Below are 21,519 nucleotides of genomic sequence, written 5' to 3' on the forward strand. Positions count from 1 at the left end.
ATTTATTTATACATTAATAATACATAATTCTGAATATTAATCGTATACTCTAGATTTGGTAAGACTGAAATTGCATACATATGAATGTGCCAATCTAAGCGCATTTAACACAATATATTCTTACATATTAATACAGTAGAAGCTTAAATATAGGATAAATTAGATATAAGTGCTGAAACGCACATACGTACAGTAATTTACCTGCTCGTTTTAGAAACAATTTTTTTTTTAATTGGTTACTTCTTTTTAGTAATTTTCTCACTTGCATTTACTGGGTAAAAAAACACCACATAGTATTAAATAATATTATTTATTGAAATAATTAGAAACAATATTTACGAATTTTTATAGATAACACGAAAAATATTTTGATACGATAATGATGGATAAGGGGAAAGGGAAGATGGAAAAAACTTTTTAAACTCACCTCAATTAAAACAGCATTCACATGAAGGAGATATATATATATATATACATAATAATAAACACAATAATATCCGCCTGGAAGGAAGTTCCTGAAAGGAAAATATTAATTAATTTTTCCTAGTAGTTTCTCTGCTTTCTCCACCTCTTTTTCTGCATTTGTTTTTGAAAGAATCCTGTAATGGGGAAAAAATATACATAAGTATTTATATGACGCCAAGGTCCAGTCCTCCTAATTTCCAAATGTCTCTGGTTAACATGCATTTTCTGCAAAAGAAAAACTGTGATAACTGCCGCTCCGATTGATCTTATCGTATTTATCGAAGAAACACAGACTCATGAAATCACTCTTCTTTACAACTATTTGTATTAAAAATATGTACTTTATGTAATTTTATATAATATACAAATATTTTTGATATTTATGAAAATTGAAACAAAATTCTCAAATTGTACATACAAGTGTATGTATACAGGCATAGTTCTTTTATCAATAGAAAAAATTATTATATCTTATGTTTCTTCGATTAAACTGCTCTGGCAACAAATCGGTCTGAAATTCTCTGCTAGCTCAATCCTGTTAACAGATAAATATTAACAAATATCAATAAATATAAAAATTTGGAAAGGAAGCGAGGAAGAAGCTAATTTAGGAATGGATACAGGAGAGTGTGTTTTGTATCTTCCAATCTTGAAATTTTTTTAGGAGGAAAGAACCGTTTCCTTTTCCATTTCCATAATTCCATGCTTTCTGTAACGATCGATATATCGATGTTGCCTTGTGATTCAAATGGTTGGCGTGGTTTTAAATTCCAGTTTGATAACAGCGTAATATTTTTACTTTTTGCACTATCTTCGTCAGATTTTTTTCAATTTTTTCAAATAATATTATCTTCACAAGTTTTGTATTTCGAAATATCTTCTTTCTTCAATTTCTCGTATACGATTCCAAGACCCCTTCATGAAATCCGTCAATAAATGATAGTGTTCTCTCTTCTTAATACATTTGTATGCGTTATATATTATTTGAATACGTTCATTGTCCATATATTTACTTTATGTCTGAATTATTTTGGATATTTTCATTGCAGTTCATATTATAAGAATTAAATAAGAAAAATATTCGTATAATGCCACAATTGCATTCTATCCAAATCTCCTTGCCATGTCATTCAAATAATGGATATTTTGACAATTGTTGATTTTCTAATTCTTGTCACATGGAAATTTATCAATCTTGAAATTTAGTATGAAATTATTTCATAGAGCCGTAAAGGCTAATAAAGTTAAATTTTAAAGATTTTTTTAAATACTTGATCGATGTTAGGAAGCAAATATGTGCTCGTATCGTTATTCCAATTTTAGTTGCTTTCAATTGTAATGAATTTTATGATTAATAAAAATTCTTTCGCCATGGACCACGACCTCTTGTCCTGAAAGCGCCTCTACCTCTAGGCCTGTTACCTTTAAATCTACCACGGCCTAAAAAAGAAAGTAAAATTAATAATAAAGTCAAAAAGCAAAATTAATAACCTTAAATGAAAATTTGTCTCTTCAAGTTTCAACACATTTTCTTACCATAATTTGATATGTTCGAACTGTATTTGCCACTAGGAGGTGTATATATTTCTCTTTTATTGTTCTTATCTTCCTTGCTGCGTTTATTTGGGCTGTTGTCGTTTCCAAATGTGATCGGTGTATGTCTTTTCTGAGCAGAATTTTTTTCATTCTAAAACAGACAATAGAAGTTAATAAAACTACAATATTGAAAGTCAAAGCACTCACAAATGTAAATTGTAGATATATATGTTTGCAGGACATTTAGAGATTATATAGCAACTGTATCAAAGACTAATTACCTTTTTGTCATTACAAGGCGTTTTCCACGAAAGATGTATGATGCTCTTGAAGCTAGGAGGTGAATGAAACAGATCTTTGATCAAAGTATTAATATTGTTGGTTGTTTTTAATGCCACAACCTTTAACTGATTTTCCTCAGATTTTAATTCTTCTTCCGTCTTTCCGCTAATAGCTTCACGTAACTTCTTTATGTAACCTTGAATGCCCCTCGCAAAATATTGTAATCTTAATCGAAATTCTTTAAGCTGCTCTGGATCCTTTATCAAAAATTCGGGAGTTTGCTTACACAATTTATGAAAAGCATACATTAAACATTCCACATGACTAAACTGTAACTTTGGTACATCAGTAATTTCTGTAGCTGGAGGAAGTGGCATATAGGTCTGAAATAATTAAAGTGCCAATAAATAATAAATAATAATAAGCAATATGCAATAATTTCAATCAACAAAATACGAAAGTTAAACAGTTATATTAAATTAAATGTTATAATTTTTCATAAATTACTCTGAATAATAATTACAATGTAGATCATAAACTAAGTTTTTTTCTTTTATATTAAATAAATTTTTAACTTGAAAGAAGAGTTAATAAGTTAAATTTTATAAGTTTTAAAAATAACAAATTAAATTATAATAATTATTAAACTTTGGATATGATGCGAAAATTAGTGTCAAAATTGCGTGTGTATGTATATAAAGAAATACTTACAATAAGGGTATTGTAAAGTTGTTGAACTTTATCTTCGGGTTTTTCAATTATTCCACAAAACACAGTTAATTCAGCAAGCAACTTTAATAGTTCCAATTGAATATCTCGACCATCGGGAGAAGTCATCAAAGAAAGATGTGGTAAAACTTGCACGCAAATATATGAAACAAATTTTGACGAATCTATCTGTGACTAAAAAAGAATAAAAATATTAAAATACAGATAAAATATTAATACTATAATAAATCCTAAAACTCTATCATATGTAAATATGACCAACTTGTAGAAAAAAATAAAATATATAATTGTGTGCTATAGCAACGCATACATAGCATTGCTGAGCTGAATCAATGTATTTAATGTCATGTTATATATTGTTATAAAGAGACATTGGACTATAGTACTCTATATTATTAAGTTGTGTTCATAAAGATCTTGAACTATACATATAATATTTCATATCACTAACTTATGTTTATGAAATTCTTCGTTACATTCAGTTTGTCAATAAAAGTGTAAAAAATGATAATCTTGTGTTACATTGATTAAAAGTAGCTTTTTTCTCAAATATAAATTTGCATAATAATAATACCGTATTATTCATATCGATAACGTTTTAGAGTTAAAATGTGTGTATTATTCATGTCTAAAATATTAAATAAAAATTAAAGAAATACCGAAAAAGCATATACATACACTGAAGAATGGAAGAGCATGTTTAACACATTGGACTAATCTGTTCCATTGCTCAACATTAGTATGCTTAAAAGGTACAGAAAGTTCCGCCTGTTCTATTGTAATATCGACCAATTCTTGTTGACCAGTGACGGTAGATCCCAATCTAGTCCACGCAAGGATTTCCATAATACTGTGAAACTCATCAGCAGTCACGTCCTATATACATAAAAAACAATTATTTAAAAATAAAAATACATGTGTCAAGAGTTGATACATTATTATAATAAACAAATTATTGAAAATTACCTGTAATACTTTTTTACATTCTGCAATTAACAAATCTTCTGGTTCCTTTGTGATAATGTCATGTCCTATTGCTTTAAGTTTGGTAGCTAGAAATTTTATACAACGTTCTCTTGTCCCATCGTCGCCATTAAGAATTTGGCTAAAGAATCCGCTTAAGGTACCTGCAAATATAAAATATTTTTTTTAATTCAATAAAGAACCCTACAATTATAATCTGGTCATACAAATGCCAAACTTTATTTATGTCAAATAAATATGTATGTATAAATGTAATTTATGAAACAATAAATATACCTTTGGGATCACTCTTCATAAGCGACATAATACTGTTATGTACAACTGCTAATTCTGAAGAATCCTCAGCTTGCAATAATTGTGCTAAAATATCTGCAATTCTTGCTGTATGTTCTTTATTATCTTTACAAAGCGCTGGTAAATCTTTAATAGCTTGTTTTCGAATCTGTAAAGGAAAATAAAGATATTACATATATGTAACTTATCATTTCAGGTATGTTTGAAAGTAGAAACAATTGAGATTTAGACTGATCTGTATTTGAAAACTCACAGCCATATCTTCATCTTCGCACAAATCCAAGTGAGCATCTATAGCCTGATCCGCTAGTTTCGGAAAATGCTTGAAAAACCTTGCAATAAATTGCGACGCCAATCTTTTTTCCTTAGGTGATCCTTTAACTGCAGTTAGTATTTCCAGATATTCCTTTTCATGCTACAATATAAACAATACTTAAGTAACTCATAAGTATGATAAAGTTTCTTTGATAAATTTATATTATAAAAGTTTGTGAGAGATTTGAAGAAATAACACATGACTTGATCAATAATACAAGCTAAGCATGGTATTATGAGAAAAAATACTATTCATATATAAAATAAAACTATTTTCAGAACAAGAATATTCTTTTTTATGCATGCAATAGGAAGGATAAAAATTGATTTTTTAATCCATAATGCATATATATTAACCCTTCTAATTTGCAAACCATCACCTTGTATAGGCAGAGGTATTTCACGTCTGAGTAGTGAGTCATCTACTTAAAGTGATAAGAATTCTAAAAAATTCACGAATATACTTTCATGTTTATAGATTAAGACTATGTTCTGAAATTCATTGCTAGAAAATCTATAGTAAACGTAACATGAATCAGATTTTTAGTTGTGACAGTAAATATTGGAACAAGTGATCTGTCTTTCTTTTTAGCTGCACTAGTGCAATAAGTTAAAGTGAGACAAATATATTTTTTCTTATTGTACCAGTGCAGCAGTAAAGCTAAAAAGAACAGGCCAATAGTCTATATGTATTTAATTTTGGTTTTTTTAAGAAAGGATAAGAAAGGAGTATGATTTTTTTTGGAAATTATAAGAAACTTGATCAAACTCAAAATACTTTCTGTTTGTGTGAAAATGGTTAATACTATTATTATCAGAATAATATTGTGCTCATTAAACAACTATTATAATAGTGAAAGAAAAACATATGTTTAAACTTGAGATTATTACAAAGCGCAGTGGTAAACAATCAATCGTCGCAACGCCAATGTTCAAAAATTTTCAGCGGGCGACTACGGTGGCTCTTTGTACACAAGAAACGTCTTCGGCGAGCTACCGTAGCACCAGGTCCTCGCGGCGACAAAAACAAAAAAAAAAAGAAACAAAAAAATTTGATTCGGAAAATCGTGCGGCATGCGATTAGACGCACGCGGTATTCGCGGCGTCTTCGGCAGTGCATTTCGAGATGCATTCGTGCAATGTGACGTAGAATTATTGCGCGAATATTCGTCGCAATGAAACATAGCATTAATCGGAAGCGCATCAGGGGTGAAAGCTCCAACCATATATGTACATTTTTAACTGAGCGTGGCCGGCGCCCAACATTGCTAACCATGCCCGACGTTATATGCGTACCTGCACGAGCTTGTCTTTAGCGTCGGCAAGGATACCGAAGTTTTTGTATAGCTTTTCAATACTGTCGGTACTCATCGTGAAGATCGTACGCGAAACCTGGACCCCCTTCGAGGACGCAAGAAAACGCAACTGAACTCTATATTGCTCTATATCCTAGATGGACACGCCACACGCGTAATAACCGCCGAATGGACGAGAACAGTAGAACACACCGAAACGACAAAGATGGCAGCGTATCGTGCGGGCAGACGGGCACGGGGACGGTCCCTCCCCTCCCGGAGAAAAAGAAGAAGGAAAACGAGCGCTACCTATCTGCAGAGAGGAACCTGAGAGCGGCCATCGCGTCGTTTTAGGTGTTTTCATCCATCAGCGCCTCTATGTGCACAAAATGTACACATTGAACTATGTAGACAAATATCTATGAATCCCGTAGGTAATGTGCATGACTTTTTGAGTCTCTTCTATTATGCTATGTCCACGTTTATTTGGTTTTGTTTCATGCTATACCCGTAAATTTTACAATTATATGCATTCATATTTTAAATCTGTTTTATGTAAATGTGCATAATTGTGTTCTATAAATGTGTAATACTACATATAGATAATATAAATTCAAATAATTAATTTGATAAAAATTCACTCACCGATTGCTGTCGTTGCTCCTGCTGCTGATGCTGCTGCTGCTACTGCTACATTCCTTTTCTAGAATACTTTCTGCTGACATCATCCTGCTATTCTCGAACCGCACATTAATAACGATCGCCCAATACTTTATTCGGCACTCCCGATATTACGGATAATATATCACTCACGAGTAAAACGTAAACCGCATGCGAGAATTTCACTTGGCGCGACCGTTACATTTGAAAAAATACGTGAAAAGTACGACTCGTCTGATTGGCAGCAAATCAAAAAAGAAAATATGGCAGAAAAGTGGTATGATGCGTGACGTTACGAAACGAAATCCGAAAAAGAATCGTTTGAATGCACGTCGAGGCACACTGAACCACTGAACAGATCGAATTAAATAGAGCAATTCGCTCCCAGAGTTTTGTATCTCTGTATGATTGCGCGAAATACAACGAACAGAGACGAATGCTCGCACGACGACTAGTAGTACTTCATCACTTAATTAGCACTCGCGATATTCTACCGAACGTATCCTTTTCACACTTTGCTCGAATGTGCACGCGTGTCGTTTGCTAGCGCGACGGCACTCTAAACACAACACCGTACCTGCGCACAATGAATTTTGAACACGCGAGACACGCACGGAGTCGACAGTGCGTCCAACCGGCGCTGGAGCGTGAGAGAACATGGCGGCAGCGGCGGACATGACCGTTGATAGGTATACTCGGCGGTACTCGGCGCTAGTCGGCGCCAGTCGGCGTTGCTAGGCGACCGACTTGTTGACTCGCCGCGCCTGCGCCGCTGCCGCCATGTTGCTCCGTTGCTCCGCGCTTCAGTCACGTACGCCGCTCCAGCGCTGCCGGTCAGACGCATCAGACGCTCTGTCGACTCTGTGCGTGTCTCGCGTATTCAGAATTGAATTGTGCGATGTTGTGCAGGTACGGTGTTGTGTCGTCGTGCTAGCAAACGATACGCGAGTCATGTGAGATCGTACGTAGCAGAGGTGGTATTCATGTGTAAAGCGCGGCGTCGTGCGTTTGTTTTCGGTTTCGAGTAAAGTGTTCGCGTGCGTGTTCAAGTAAAGTGTTTCTCGAAGGGGATACGTTCGTTAGAATATCGCGAATGCCAGTTAAGTGAAGTGCTACTAGTCGTCGTGCGAGCATACGAAATAGAAAATTCTAGAAACGAACTTGTCTTTGTTCGTTATATCTCAGCGCGTAATTTGCCTTCGGTTTCGAGTGAAGTGTTCGCATGCGTGTTCGAGCAAGTAATTTTCGCCGCCAATTAGACGAGCCGTCCTTTCATGTATTTTTTCAAATGTAACGATCGCGCCAAGTGAAATTCTCACGCGCGGTTTACGTTTTACTCGTGTGTGATATATTATCCGTAATATCGGAAGTGTCGAATAAAGTATCGGGCGATCGTTATTAATGTGCGGTTCGAGAATAGCAGAATGATGTCAGCAGAAAACGACATCCATGGAGTGACTCGGTATTCCAGAAAAGGAATGTAGCAGTAGCAGCAGCAGCATCAGCAGCAGGAGCAGCGACAGCAACCGGTGAGTGAATTTTTATCAAATCAATTATTTGAATTTATATGTATATGTGGTATTGCACATTTATAAAACACAATTATGTACATTTGTCAATTTGAACAATTTTAAATTTAAAAGATTCCGTGCGCCGTGTGGTTTCTCCAATTTAGATTTCATTCCAGAATTGATATTGAACTTGACATCAATAATTAATAGAATTAGTTAATAACTTAAAAAGTTAAAAGGTTAAAATTTAAATATACTTCAAAGCAATCAATAATAAAAAGAAATAAAAAGGAAATAGGAAAAATATCAGGTGATAAAATAATTTGTGCAATAATATCTATATCAATTGTACACATGAATTAAAAATATTACACTTCCTTTACTTGTCATCAGTTTTTTCGCTATTTGAGCGAAACGTTCTGAATATAGTTTTTACAAGACATTGTTCTAGTAAGGGACATATATCTTTGTGAACCCCGCTCAAGAGATCCATGGAATGTTCTATGGTATCCACGTCTAAACTGCCTATTACGAACATTTCAGAAATTTGACCGTGTTGCGGAAGTGCGGCTTGCACGACAATTCCGTGATCGTCCATCGTGCCTGGTTTGGCCTTTGTGAAACAAAAAGTTTCTTCTGTATCCGTTGGGTCCACTAGATACGTTTGACCACATGCACCCTATTGAAAATGATATACAATTTCATTCGTCATACATCGTCATTGATTAAAATTCTTAGTCGTTTTTTTACTCACAACAGTGGACGCGGTGACTAAACCAAACATTGGTACTCCAGCATCTGCCAAAGCTAGACTAGCTGCCATTATCGCCGCGGCTAGTGCAGATCCCCCATTATCGAGAACTGTCGCGTAGACATCGACTTGGAAATTAGGAAACTCTTGCTGAAGCAAAATAAAAATGTAGAGATGAGACAACTTATAATATTAACCAATATGAATTTTGAAACACACAAACGAAACTAGATAACTTAGATTCTTTTATCACTGAAAACAAATCCATAAATGAAATTGCCTTATCACATCACCTTTTTTAGATATTTTAGTTTAAATCTCTGCCTACGATTATATTTTCTGCTTGTATTTTTCTTCTATCTGTAATCTAGCTCTTTTTTGTCCAGCTCAAATTTTTTTTATTATTTCATGCTTTCAAAAGTGTCTTAAGAAATTCAGTATTAATTTTCATCTTTATTAAATTACTAAATAATTTTTAAATTTAAATGCTAAAATCTTTATTTTAAAAAATTTGAAATTTGAAAATAATATTTTGCTTATGCTAAAAAAATCAAAATTACAGACAGAAAGGTAAAAGTATCTTAAAATGTCATTTCTGACACTTTTAATCCAAAGATGAGCCATGATAGAAAAAATTAAACTTATTTTTTTTCAGCAACAAAAGTCTGTAAAAATCACCTGGTTCAATTCTCTAAAAAATCTGTGGTCTAAAAAAAAAGTTTAAATTTGGACAGTAATCATAAATATTTTTGAGGTTGTATAAATTAGTTTCATATTTCTTTGCATGCCATTTCAGGAGTTTAAATTAATCCTTTATAAGTTAATCCTTTTATGAAAAAAGGGAAAGATATGTACCAGACATACTGCTGGTTCCAAAGCTCTCTGAAGTATCAGGCTATACTCTTTCTCTTCTGCGTCTTGTTGATGCAATTTTCGCTTGCGATGAGAGAAAGGTGCAAACTTGAATTCGCAATGCAATTCCCCTTGCACACAGTATCCCGATTTGTTTGGCACTTCTCTAGGATCGAATACAGAGCAGATGACTTTGGTATCACCCATTTCAATGTATGCAGAGCCCTTTGCCTGACTAACTATGCCCGTTTTCAAAACTGTTAACAAAAAGTTATTTTAAATGTATTTCTCTAAGAAATTTAATAATAATTGTAAGTAAATTTTCGTTAATCTTACGAGTGTTTAATTAAATTTTATGACAAATGTTTTTACAGTAAAATTGTTACTTGTAATATATTATTTTAGTTTTGTTTCAATACTGTGAACAAAAAAGGAAGTAATTTAAACACGTTGACAAAATACTGTAGATATTTCTTGACAAGTCGATTAAGTTTAGCAGATTTTGATCACCCTCGAGCTTGTATACGTTTGACATAACCTCCAATCTTACATATATTTCTAAGCTCGTTATGTGAGCGGCCATCGTGCCTCTTCGGAGCATCTGGTTGTATTCCCTTGTCTTTTACTTCAGAATAAACGTAAATATCATATGGTACAGAAGCATCTGGCCCATTAATCCGTTTCTGGTCGACCGGCATCATGTACTCCTCTCACTGCAGCAGCATGCAGCATCAATAAATGTCATGGCTGTCACGGGCCGTCATGGTAGCATCTAGCCGGGGCCGGGGCCCGTGGGCGTGGGCCAGGCGCAATCATGCGAGTGAAATCAGTACGTTCTGAATTATGTTCTGAATTCCTCTTTTTCTTATCATTTTGGAGAAAAAGAAAAATCCTAAACTGTGCAAAGTTCAATTAAGAATAGATTTAGATCAAAACATAGTTTAGGCATAAGTGAGCTTTTTAATTTATTGATTAAATTTATAATTAGATAAGATAAATAAAAATAAAAACTTTGGTTGTATGTACACATTTTTTTATTAAGAAAGTATTACAAAATATATTTAAACATTAAAAATTCTTAAAATAGGATGGTGGATTTTAAATAATCAATTGGTGCTCTTTTGGTTCTTTTGTGACATTTTATGTACAGATAGCTCACCTATTAACTGCTCCATCACATCTTTTAGCATGCCAATATCCTGTTTTATTCGGTTCATCTACAAAACAAATTTATTTAATATTATTGTTGATAGAGTTGAAAATTGTGTTACCGTTATTTGTTACTAATTTTTACAAATGGAAATTTTATCATGCTTGTCAATATTTTCATGATAAAATTATTCATGAAAATTTTTTCATTGTTTTTAACATTAATATTGCCATTAAAAATACATTCCAATAATACATACACTCATTACAGAAAATCAATGCAGAAAATATATACTTCACATAATAATTTTTTAGTACAATGGAATGCAGTTTAAAGTATAAAGTATAAAATATTTCTCAATATTAAAACTATATCATAAAATATGATATAGTTTAATTTAAAAAACTTGTAATTGCACGTATCTTTTAATGTGACACACCAATTACTAAACAATATTACTGAAAAAAGTAACAATAACAGTAACAGCATACATAAGCAATCTATTACTTCAAAATCCTTAAATAAATTGATGACCAAATATATTTGAAATACATATAATTGTACTTACATATTCTTTCGTTTGGTACTTCTTGTATAAATCATATAATTCACTTATTGTCCAGTTCTTTTCATCTTGCTTGTTTAATTTAACGAACGGACAGCTCGACTGATGTTTCTTATGTTCGCTCCTACAAGTTTCCCCATTTATTAGTTTTTGCTGACAAAAATAATATGTGTATCACATCGTTGCTTGACTTACCATGGATCATCGTTCGGCTCCCAACCATCAAGTTGTTTGCCACAAATGAAACATTCGACAAGGTCTGGCTCATTGCTATCTCCAACAACATAAAATCCAGCAGCAGCCATGCTTTCGGCGTTGCATTTGTCTGACTGTTTGAACGGCCAATTGTTGTATGTCATCCTTCTACCTTGCTTCCAGAAATAAGAGTTAGTCCCCCTAAGAATGAAAGATGTGGAAAGTGAAATAACCTAGTTATTTCCAACGTCATTTCGAAAGTCGTTTGTAGCTGTTGTCCGTAATTGCAAATTGTGACAGAAGATGATGGAAAAATTATGAATCAAACAAATTAAAATTTTTTTATTAATAAATGTATTGATTGTACAACATTCCAGTTAAATCGATTATCAAACTACTTTGCTTAATACTTACGGTAGTTCCGTGATCATTTCGTCTCTAATCCTGACTGCCTGACTTCTACAATTACTCAAAAGGATCTCTTTGCTGTTTTCTGTCAATCTCGATAAAGTTTAACCTTGACGGTGTGTTTTCCAGTTATATATACAATGGAGAACGAAACCGAAAATTCAAATGTTTAAATGTCGCTTTCTTAGTCTGCGTTCAGAAAACGATTCTTATGAAGCCTCGCCATTTTTAAGCTCATTATTTTTTTTCATTACTATTTTAGTAATATAATTTATGAAACTATATACATTATATATTTATATTTTTTATTTATAAATTGTATAAGTACTGAATCGATTTGAATGTTTTTCAAAAGCATACCGTTGTTAAACTTATGCAGGCTTCACATCCGACAAACGCTCTGTTATTCATTTTAAAAAATAGCTAGGTGACAAAGATATCTTGATTAATTAGCGTATTTAATCGTTGATTAAATTCATCGGGATTTAGTTAAAATTGTTCTGAATTATTAAAATTGAATTAGAACTCAATCATTCAGAACCACTGAGGATTGAAGGTTAAGTTATATTAGATTGGTCGATTTTTCCATTTTAAATTTTCACTCCTTAAGCCCCCAAGTATAGTCCAGGTCTGTGTGAACAGATCTTTAGCCAATTGAGTTTGCGCGACGGCCGACGCTCACCCTGATCGCGATCTCGTTGTTTTTGTTATGAAAACGATCAGCTGTGAGAAGGTTCCGAGGATTTTCGTCGTACCGGCTATCCGTTCGCGGCGAGGCGAGTTTCGGACAGAACGGTCAGAAGTGGCGGCGACGACGACGGAACGGTGACATTTCATCTTCCGTGCGCGCGAATGACGAACGTCGGAAAAGCCGAGTCGAGCGCGCCGACGATCCGCGTCTCGTCCGCATCGTCCGAGCCGCGCGCGACGATTTGAGCGATCATCCGCGCGAGCGAATCCGATCTCTTGGAGAAGGCGTCCTATCGCCGGTGGATCTCTAGTAGCCCTGCCAAGGAACGACGCGCGGGCGGTTTTCGACGACAGTATCAAGTCTTCCTCACGGTACTCCGTCGTGGGAAAGGTAACGCGTCGAACGTTGACGCGCAGATGATAACTGTGTACCGTACAGTTGTCCTGCGTCAAGTCTCACGAAAATGGCCTCATCGGAAATTGACGACTTCTTGGCGGGGCCATTGGTCACCTGGGTAAGTCTTCTCGACTTTTTCTTAAGTGTTTCCTAGAACAACGTGATGAGAGTGTTGAACGAATGAAAGTGTATGTATTGCAATTCAACTGCATTATATGATGTGCTAATAGTATGTATTCTTTGTAACTTCAGTTTGCTAGCTGTTTGGAAGATCCTAATGTATTGGCGAACTATGAGGATTTAGTGGATGGTACCTTATTACATAGCGTCTTCCTACAGATGTAAGTGCTGTAGTATATAAAAAGAGATATATGATCTGAAGATATATTTATTCTTTTTAGCTAAACTTTTATCTTCTCTTTTTTTTCTTTAATGTGGAAAAGAAATGATTGTATGAGATTGTATAAGTTATTATGGAATATTGTTGTCAAAGTAATGTTTGTTTTTGTTATTTGTAGTAATCCAGAACCACTGCATGATGAAGTAGTGTCATCCAATAACAATCCTGTAATTCGTACGAAAAATTTGAGAACCGTGATACAGAACATAAAGCAGTTTTACGAAGAGGAATTGGATCATGTGATTCTGAAATTACCTGATATTGTTAGTTTGGGAAAGGAGCCAGAGTTGTACATAGCAGATATGAAGTTATTGCTATTATTGCTCCTAGGATGTGCTGTCCAGTGTCCAAATAAGGAAAAATTTATTACTAACATAAAAGCCCTACACGTTGACATGCAGCTTGCAATAGTTGAATGTATTAAACAGGTATTAAGCTTAACAAGTAATTATTAATAAAAAATATTACTGAAATATAATAAAATATTAACATAATTGAAGAAATAAAATTTTTTAATTATAATATAAAATTTATAATATAAAAATCTGTGTTCAGGTTACGGATCACCAAGATATAGTCATTACGCAGGATGCTATGGAAAATGCAAATATGGGTTATTTATTTGTCCAAATAAAAAAATGGATTCAAGAATTGGATTTATATCGGCAGGTACATAATGCACATATCAAGTTCTTAATTATCTGTTAGATAATTGTTTTTGTATATTTGAAATACAGTTATGTTTTAAATATCTACAGTTGCTTTATGATTAAAAATAATTATGATATTACAATTATATGTTATTTCTTGAAAATAGAAATGGAAGGACACAGTGCTAGACGATAGCGTTGAACGAAATGACTCATCTAGCAGTGCGGAATCTGAAGACATAATTAAGGTGCAACCTCATCCTGTCACTAAAACAGAAAGAGGAGATAATCATCATTATGCGGTTGAATTGGCCGACTGGAAATCTAAAGTTCGGAAACAGCGTCAAGAATTGTGTGTATCTTTCAAAAGTTTTAATTGTACCGAATTATACAGTATTCAATAAATCATTGTTTAACTGACAAGAAGATAATTAAAATTTGAAAGAAATGATTAACTCTTACATCTTTTTACAGGGAGGAAAAAACTGAAGCTCTACTTGAATGTAAGGAAGAACTGGAGCATAATAAAACGTTGCTTATAAAACTAAGACAAGAGGTAATGTATCAAGTAATTTATATCTTTTTAAGATAAAATATATTAAGTTTATAATTTTAGAACCAAGAGTTAATGCACGAAGCTCGTACTGCTAAATCATACAGGGATGAATTGGATGCTGTGATTGAAAGAGCGGACAGAGCGGATCGTTTAGAAATAGAAGTAACGCGATATAGAGAAAAACTTACGGACATTGAATTTTATAAAACTCGAATAGAAGAGCTGCGTGAAGATAATAGGTATATACTTTTAATGTTATACGTTCTCTCTACAACATTTCAAGAATAAATAATTATTTTATATTTAATGATTGTTGTTATTTAAGAGTTTTAATGGAGACTAGAGAAATGCTTGAAGAACAATTAAGTTCATCAAGAAACAGAGCGGACAAAGTATTGGAACTAGAGTCTGAAATTATTAAGTATAAGCAATTACTTAACGATATGGCATTGGTAAGAACTTCAGAAACTTTATAATATTATTAATGCATGTAGCGTAAAATAACACGTAATATTAAATTGGAAATAATTTACAGGAACGTGCAGCTGATAAAGAAAAATATCAAGAGCTTGTTGAAGAAAACACGCAACTACATCAATTAACAAAAGCTGCTAATGAGGCTGCATTAGCTGGATCTAGTGACTCTGAAGAACCAGGTAAATTCGCGTTTTTAAATTTATTAACAAAATTATTATTTAAAAAAAGACCTCTAAATAACAATTAATGTTTCTAGTGCATAATGATAATAGACTATCCGAACAATTAACGAGCAATGCTCAGGCGCGGGCATTAAAATTAGAACTGGAAAATCGTCGTTTAAATACCTTAATTGATTCGCTAAAAGAAAGTTCATTCCATGAAAATTCCTCTCGCGTTTTGGAATTGGAAAAAGAGAAAAAGAAACTTTCGTTAAAGATTGAATCATTAAACGATAACAAAGACAGACTTGTACAACAAAACACTGACCTGGAATTAGTCTGCAAACAAGCATTAGAAGAAAATAAGAAACTTCAAACAAGTCTCAAAAATCAACGAACTTCTTTCGAGAAGCAACAACAAGAAATCCAAGTACGTTCAAATTACTTTTTGATTTAATTTTCTAATTTAATTAATCTTCTATTTCAGCGTTGATGGATTTATCTAATTATTATCTTTTTTCTTGCCATACTAGACTCATCATGTAAAAATGATGGAATTGGAAAAAAATTATGATATCGCAGTGAAAGAGAAGCAACGTGTTCAGCTATTACTGGAGAGTGTGCAACGACGCGCTGATGATTTGGAACGCACGCTGGAAACGACAAATCAAAAAGTTGATGAACTGAAGCTAATTGAAAATAATATTAATGATATTAACTCCAAGTGCGTCGATCTTGAAACAAGATTAACGGTAACGGAGAAAGAGAAAGATAGTGCACAACGCGATATTCACAAATGTAGAGAAACAATTGAGGTAAATTATTACAACGTTAATATGATTAATATTTAATATAGATAAATAATTTTGTGTTATATTTTAGGAAAAAGATGTAGCCTTGGATAAAGCAACAAATACAATTGAAGTCTTGGAAAGGAAAGTAGGGCAACTTGAACAGGAGTTGCAAAATTGCGTTACACAGATATCGAGGTATGTTTAAAGAAATCTATTACGTGTATAACAAGTTAGTATTGGTAATTTTGAATATCGGCATGTAACGGTCTTTGTTTTAGGTTGCAAGAAATTGAGCGGTCTAGTAAAGAACTTGATTCACGAGCTGCGATCGATAGAGAAACTCTAGAGATACTGCAATCTAATCTCGTCGCAGAAAAACTAAGCAATCAACAATTGTACACAGTTTTGGAAAAACTTGGCCTTAGCGATAATATATTGCTGTCCCAGCCTTTGGAGACTATATTGGAAAGGTATAAAATTTAAAAAAGTTGTGGAAAAAGTTTACTTTTTTTAAAATTAATTTTTAATTATGTATATAAATTTAATTGTTGCAGAATTGCTCAAATACCAGAAGTTATAAATCATATTAAAAAATCTTTCGTATCGGAAAACAATGAAGAAAAAACGTCGAAAACTGTAACTTGCACCGATAAAGAGAGCAATGTTAATAAGACTTTAGAGACCGTGATAGAACCTTTAAAGGTATTTACATTTAAAAGATGTCACAGTATTTATACTTTATATTGTCATGACTCAAGAGTTGTTTCAGCATATTAATATTTATCCAAATTTTTTAGAGAGAGCTAGAACACTTACAAATGAAGGCATCAATGTCCGAAACGGCAATGGAGCATTTATTGTCTGAGAACGCAAAACTTCAGGTTCACATAACAACATTACAATCACAAAGCAATTCGTTAACTGCACAACATACCGCATTGCAATTAGCCAATTCGCAACTTGTCGCGGAGAAAGAAGAGGTATTTGTCTTTTGTTCTTGTGTAATTCTAAAAATGTTTTTTACGTATTTTTCTTAAAATAAAATATATTTAACTATTATTTGTGCATATCTAGCTCTTGAAAGAACGTAGCACACAGCAGAACGTTTATTCCGCGCTACTTCATGATCAGAACACGTTACAATCATTGCACGAGCAACTAAACAACGAATACGAGAATCTACGTCGCGAACGGGATGTTCTTAAATCGAACTTAAGAGACGTGAAGAATGAAAATAGAACGTTGCGTGAGACTTGTGAGAGATTAGAAACGAGAAATGAAACACTGCAATCTGAACGAGAAGCTTTGATTAATAACACAAAAAGTTTGAATAATTTGCGTGGAGAACATTCAAAGTTGAAGGTATCTATTTATATAAATGTAATTAAAAAACATCTGATATAATCTTTTATCGATAATTTAAAATATTAACTTTAATGATTTTAAAAATATTCTAGGATGACTTCAGAAATCTATATACTGCAAGCGAAAGATTGAAAGCAGAGTATAGAAACTTACAAGATGATTATAGAAAGAATAAAATCGAGATGAATCGTCTGAGCTTAAAGCAGACTGAAATGCAGGGCGAACTTAGTGTCAAAGATGAACAATGTTCAGATCTAAAATTGGAAGTCAACAGTCTTCATGAACGATGTGATGTATGGATATAATTTTATAACAATATTACAATTGATTGATTATGAGAAATAGAATACATGGCTTTCCTTTCTTTTTTAAAGAGGCTGCTAGAAATGAATTCTGGATTGGATAATGACAGACGTTCCTTAATGGAGCATATAAGCTTATTGTTTACGCAATACCACGAACTTTTAACACATTCGCTTCAAGATAAAGAGCATTATCACATGGAAGAAAAACTGTTTGCGTTAGTATAACAGTTCATTATTTTTTTAGACCAGTATATTTTGAGTATTTTTTAAGGCATTAATTATTGTTATTTATCAGCTACTTATTTTATTATTACCTGTACGTTGCAGGGATAAAGTTAATCATTTGTACAGACAGAAGGAAAAGCTGGAAGACAAGATTATGGAGCACTACAGGAAATTGAATAGCTGCACTACCAAAAAGTATGTTTAGTAGAAAATTGTAATATTATAATTTACATCTTTTAATTTTATATAACATACAAATTGTTATTGTAATTTGTTTTCTTTTATACAGAAAAGGTTTTGGAGCCAGTTTAGTACGCAGAGTCAGAAAAGCCGGATCGGAGCTTCTCAATAAAGTGAATAAAAATTATACATTAAAATAACGATAATTATGCATAATTATACCTAATTGAAATGACAACAATAAAATTTGTTTATTAGAACCGACGTTCATGGGCTGAAGACTCCAAGCAGTCGGACAGTAAAACATATGAGTCAGACACAGGTGGGAACGATTCAGACGCGAGCACCGACGATTATCGTTTACCCGGTAAATAATTTTTTAAATAGAAGAGATTTATTTATTTAATTTTTATTTAAATAGAGATATTTAATTCATTGAGAGATCACGACTATAAAACTTTTTTTAGGACCGAGCAGAGTGTTTGGATCAGATGCGCTTGGACATGCTGGAACCAGAAGAACGGTGTATTATACTGACGATTCTCCACCATCGTCTGCTTCGTTACCTGTAAGGAATAATAATGATATAATAATCCGCTGATATAATATCGAAAAGAAATGTTAATTAAAAAAAAAATTCTTTGAAACGCAGGCGGACAGGCTATTAAGTGAATCCTTCCAGGAACAAAGAGACAACGTACACGCCGCACAGATGGAGACGAATTTAAAACCGGAAACGCAAGCCGAGTCACGTCCTTTCTTGATCTACAATAAAGTATCAGCAGTCATAAACGAATCCAAAAACATTGGCAGTAGTCCGATGAAGGATACGGTGCAAGATGAGGCGCTCACAGAACCACCCACTGAGAAAGAGCCAAAGACTGGCAGTCCGATATGGTACGAATATGGTTGTGTATAAAGCTTCCATGTCTTTGATGCTTTTATTAGTATGTTCGAAGTAAAAAGAGGCAGAAAAAAAGAAAAAGAACATTTGATATGTACATTTTCTCGTAACTTCCAGTTTACAAGAAAGTATATATATACATATATATGTATACAGGGATGGGAAAAGTTACTTTTTCCATTACTTTTTAATGTTAAAACGAGATTAAAACCTTGTTTGTGAAAAATTTTTTATTTAAAATATGAACGAAGGCTATAAATTTATTTTAAATTTGCAAAAATTTAAAGAACCAATTTTGAAACGCTTAAAATGTAAATAAAATTTTGGTTAATTAAAAAAGGATGTTAAAAAAGAGCTGATTCTGGTTTTTAAAGATGTAAATAAAAGAAATGCTGTTTTACGTAGATTTTTATTTTCTGGATACAATACAATTTTAAAAAATTTATAAGGCTTAGGAAACATCTTGAAAATTAAACAAGAATATGGTGTATTTATAGAAATTTGAATTATATTGAATTGATGTATATAAAAATAAATTGACTTGAAGAGTACAAGTTTATTTATTTTTTAATTAGTCGGAATAAAAAAAAAATAAGAGAAGTTAGGATATAAGAAATTTAAAAAAATAAATAAAATACAAAAGATTAACAAATATAAAATATTTTTAAAAATAGCACCAATATTTTATCGCATCTCTGTTGTTCCGAGGCAGAAACTGAGATTAAAAGATCAATGTGAGATTAAATCATTTTAGCCTTTTTGTTATGGCATAATAATAAGATTATTCAATGAGGAGTTAAGCACGATTAAATCAGTTTACTCGTAAGATAAAGAAAAGTAATGCCATTACCAAATCGTTACTAAAAAGAAGTAACTGTAATGGTAACGGCGTTATAAGTAATGCATTACTTCCAACCCTGTATATATATCTTTCTCTGCTAATTTTGTATATTTTTCCTTGTCAATAATCGCACTATTTTGTATAATTCTGTATAATAAACACTAACGCAATATGAATGTACACATGTTCAAAAGGCTCACAAAAAGACGAATCACAGAAAGTATTATATATACTAAAGATTTATATTTTGTAGCTTTAGTAAAAACCAACTACTATAATTGTTCGACGCATCGCTCCCGAAATTACGAAGTAGACTTAAGAATAGAGCGCTTACGAGTTCCTAAAAAGCTAAGATAAGTCCAAAAAGTATTTTTATCATTGACTCAATTTGAGAATTTGTCGTGTGATGTGTTCTTTTTATCTCATGTGTCTTTAATTCAAATATTTTGCAGATAAAATTTTTATAATTTTGTTTTACCTACGAGTAAAAGAAATTGGATGGATGTAATTTATAATTTATAACTAGTTTATGAATAATCCCCAAAAATGATCATGAAAACATGAGATAATCAGATTCAAATTATTAATTAGAGCATGCTTGCCTTTATTTAACATTTAATTTTATTTCTACACATTTACATGTATAATACATACTCGAAGTTATCGGTTATGTATTATTGGTAAATATCTAACATTGCGAACCTACTGTTGATGCGTAGAATTTTTACATTTATGTTCTTCAGAAGGTATAAGTAAGATATAAGTTTTTGTAGACGCCAAAACTAATATAATTGACAAGAGCTTATGCTGATTGTATAATAGCATAAGCATGCAATTTGCTTTTGCAATTACACTGATTACCTCTTTATTGCTCGACTTATCACATCGATGTAATAAGCTAGATAATTTTTACATTTTGATAACTTATACTTTTATAATAATTGTGTATGTGTTAAGTATATATAGGTATAGTTATTTACAATTTAAAGTTTCGCCAAGCTAAGATATATCTTGCATAAGAACATAATCAAGTACTTAATAATTCAGTATTAAATTTTTTGTATTCTTGTTATTTTCACGAGCACTGCCTTCTAATGTTGTCTTCCTAAAGAATGAGATACGATCATCTTGATCGTATTAGTGTGATCGATTTGTAATTACAATTCCACATCATTACATCATTGCATATTAAATAAAAACAAAGCTTTTCAAGTAATATAAGTAATACAAGTAGTCTCCTCTGGATTTGTCATTTAATTTAGCTTTAATAAATAATGGTAAAGCATTGAGAATATTTAAAAATAGTAATGTGAAAAATTAATCAAAATCATTTTCGTTAAATTACACAAGAGCTAATAATGCTTAATTATATACATACATATATGTATGTATATATACACAAGTAATTTTTAATAAATCTGTGAAATTTTTAAATTTTTACTAAAAATTTAAAAATTTTCACAGACTTTTATTATTATGTTAGAATATTTATAAAATTTGCAAATTTTTTTTATTAGTTAATAAAAAAGTTATTTAATTTTTTTGTTCTTAATCTTTATGTAAAATCGTGTTTTGTAATATT

General features: G+C 32.3%; 4 protein-coding genes across 4 annotated transcripts; 1 reads left to right on the forward strand and 3 right to left on the reverse strand.

Annotated features, from left to right (window-relative positions):
- Window positions 1-291: 291 nt before the first annotated feature.
- On the reverse strand, window positions 292-6,154 carry LOC105828736 (apoptosis inhibitor 5). Its single transcript, XM_036285078.1, has 9 exons — window positions 5,902-6,154; window positions 4,544-4,705; window positions 4,273-4,438; window positions 3,979-4,139; window positions 3,691-3,888; window positions 2,995-3,186; window positions 2,283-2,666; window positions 2,002-2,152; window positions 292-1,905 (listed from the first exon to the last, which is right to left on the reverse strand). Exons 1-9 carry the CDS (start codon window positions 5,974-5,976, stop codon window positions 1,817-1,819), a joined length of 1,578 nt encoding a protein of 525 aa, XP_036140971.1. The 5' UTR covers window positions 5,977-6,154; the 3' UTR covers window positions 292-1,816.
- A 2,253-nt stretch (window positions 6,155-8,407) lies between these two features.
- On the reverse strand, window positions 8,408-10,585 carry LOC105841091 (exosome complex component MTR3). Its single transcript, XM_012688207.3, has 4 exons — window positions 10,225-10,585; window positions 9,678-9,931; window positions 8,826-8,972; window positions 8,408-8,750 (listed from the first exon to the last, which is right to left on the reverse strand). The coding sequence occupies exons 1-4, from the start codon at window positions 10,373-10,375 to the stop codon at window positions 8,451-8,453; spliced, it is 852 nt and encodes a 283-aa protein (XP_012543661.2). The 5' UTR covers window positions 10,376-10,585; the 3' UTR covers window positions 8,408-8,450.
- Window positions 10,586-10,690: 105 nt separating this feature from the next.
- On the reverse strand, window positions 10,691-12,198 carry LOC105841090 (baculoviral IAP repeat-containing protein 5). The gene is made up of 4 exons (XM_012688206.3): window positions 11,999-12,198; window positions 11,585-11,785; window positions 11,393-11,513; window positions 10,691-10,891 (listed from the first exon to the last, which is right to left on the reverse strand). Exons 1-4 carry the CDS (start codon window positions 12,013-12,015, stop codon window positions 10,781-10,783), a joined length of 450 nt encoding a protein of 149 aa, XP_012543660.1. The 5' UTR covers window positions 12,016-12,198; the 3' UTR covers window positions 10,691-10,780.
- Window positions 12,199-12,411: 213 nt separating this feature from the next.
- On the forward strand, window positions 12,412-19,177 carry LOC105841093 (protein Daple). The gene is made up of 23 exons (XM_012688208.2): window positions 12,412-13,197; window positions 13,332-13,420; window positions 13,598-13,907; window positions 14,035-14,148; window positions 14,297-14,481; window positions 14,604-14,685; window positions 14,746-14,924; window positions 15,011-15,137; window positions 15,221-15,341; window positions 15,419-15,753; window positions 15,857-16,138; window positions 16,206-16,312; window positions 16,396-16,587; window positions 16,672-16,819; window positions 16,915-17,097; window positions 17,192-17,479; window positions 17,575-17,775; window positions 17,857-18,002; window positions 18,115-18,207; window positions 18,302-18,365; window positions 18,451-18,559; window positions 18,660-18,760; window positions 18,845-19,177. The coding sequence occupies exons 1-23, from the start codon at window positions 13,147-13,149 to the stop codon at window positions 19,109-19,111; spliced, it is 3,774 nt and encodes a 1,257-aa protein (XP_012543662.2). The 5' UTR covers window positions 12,412-13,146; the 3' UTR covers window positions 19,112-19,177.
- The last annotated feature ends 2,342 nt before the right edge of the window (window positions 19,178-21,519 follow it).

This window comes from Monomorium pharaonis, chromosome 3 (genome assembly GCF_013373865.1).
Source record: "Monomorium pharaonis isolate MP-MQ-018 chromosome 3, ASM1337386v2, whole genome shotgun sequence".
Taxonomy (NCBI): Eukaryota; Metazoa; Arthropoda; class Insecta; order Hymenoptera; family Formicidae; genus Monomorium; species Monomorium pharaonis.

Coding starts and splice junctions, on each gene's coding strand:
- LOC105841091 (XM_012688207.3), bottom strand. CDS start 10,375: ATGATGCCGGTCGACCAGAAACGGATTAATGGGCCAGATGCTTCTGTA. Junction 9,932..10,224: donor TAACGAGCTTAGAAATATAT/GTAAGATTGGAG, acceptor TTTTGTTAACAG/TTTTGAAAACGGGCATAGTT. Junction 8,751..8,825: donor TAGTCACCGCGTCCACTGTT/GTGAGTAAAAAA, acceptor CATTTTCAATAG/GGTGCATGTGGTCAAACGTA.
- LOC105828736 (XM_036285078.1), bottom strand. CDS start 5,976: ATGAGTACCGACAGTATTGAAAAGCTATACAAAAACTTCGGTATCCTT. Junction 4,706..5,901: donor CTAAAGACAAGCTCGTGCAG/GTACGCATATAA, acceptor TTTATATTGTAG/CATGAAAAGGAATATCTGGA. Junction 4,439..4,543: donor GCGAAGATGAAGATATGGCT/GTGAGTTTTCAA, acceptor TTTCCTTTACAG/ATTCGAAAACAAGCTATTAA.
- LOC105841090 (XM_012688206.3), bottom strand. Junction 11,514..11,584: donor GAGCCGAACGATGATCCATG/GTAAGTCAAGCA, acceptor GGAAACTTGTAG/GAGCGAACATAAGAAACATC. Junction 10,892..11,392: donor AGTACCAAACGAAAGAATAT/GTAAGTACAATT, acceptor TTTGTTTTGTAG/ATGAACCGAATAAAACAGGA.
- LOC105841093 (XM_012688208.2), top strand. CDS start 13,147: ATGGCCTCATCGGAAATTGACGACTTCTTGGCGGGGCCATTGGTCACC. Junction 13,421..13,597: donor CATAGCGTCTTCCTACAGAT/GTAAGTGCTGTA, acceptor TGTTATTTGTAG/TAATCCAGAACCACTGCATG. Junction 18,560..18,659: donor CGACGATTATCGTTTACCCG/GTAAATAATTTT, acceptor AACTTTTTTTAG/GACCGAGCAGAGTGTTTGGA.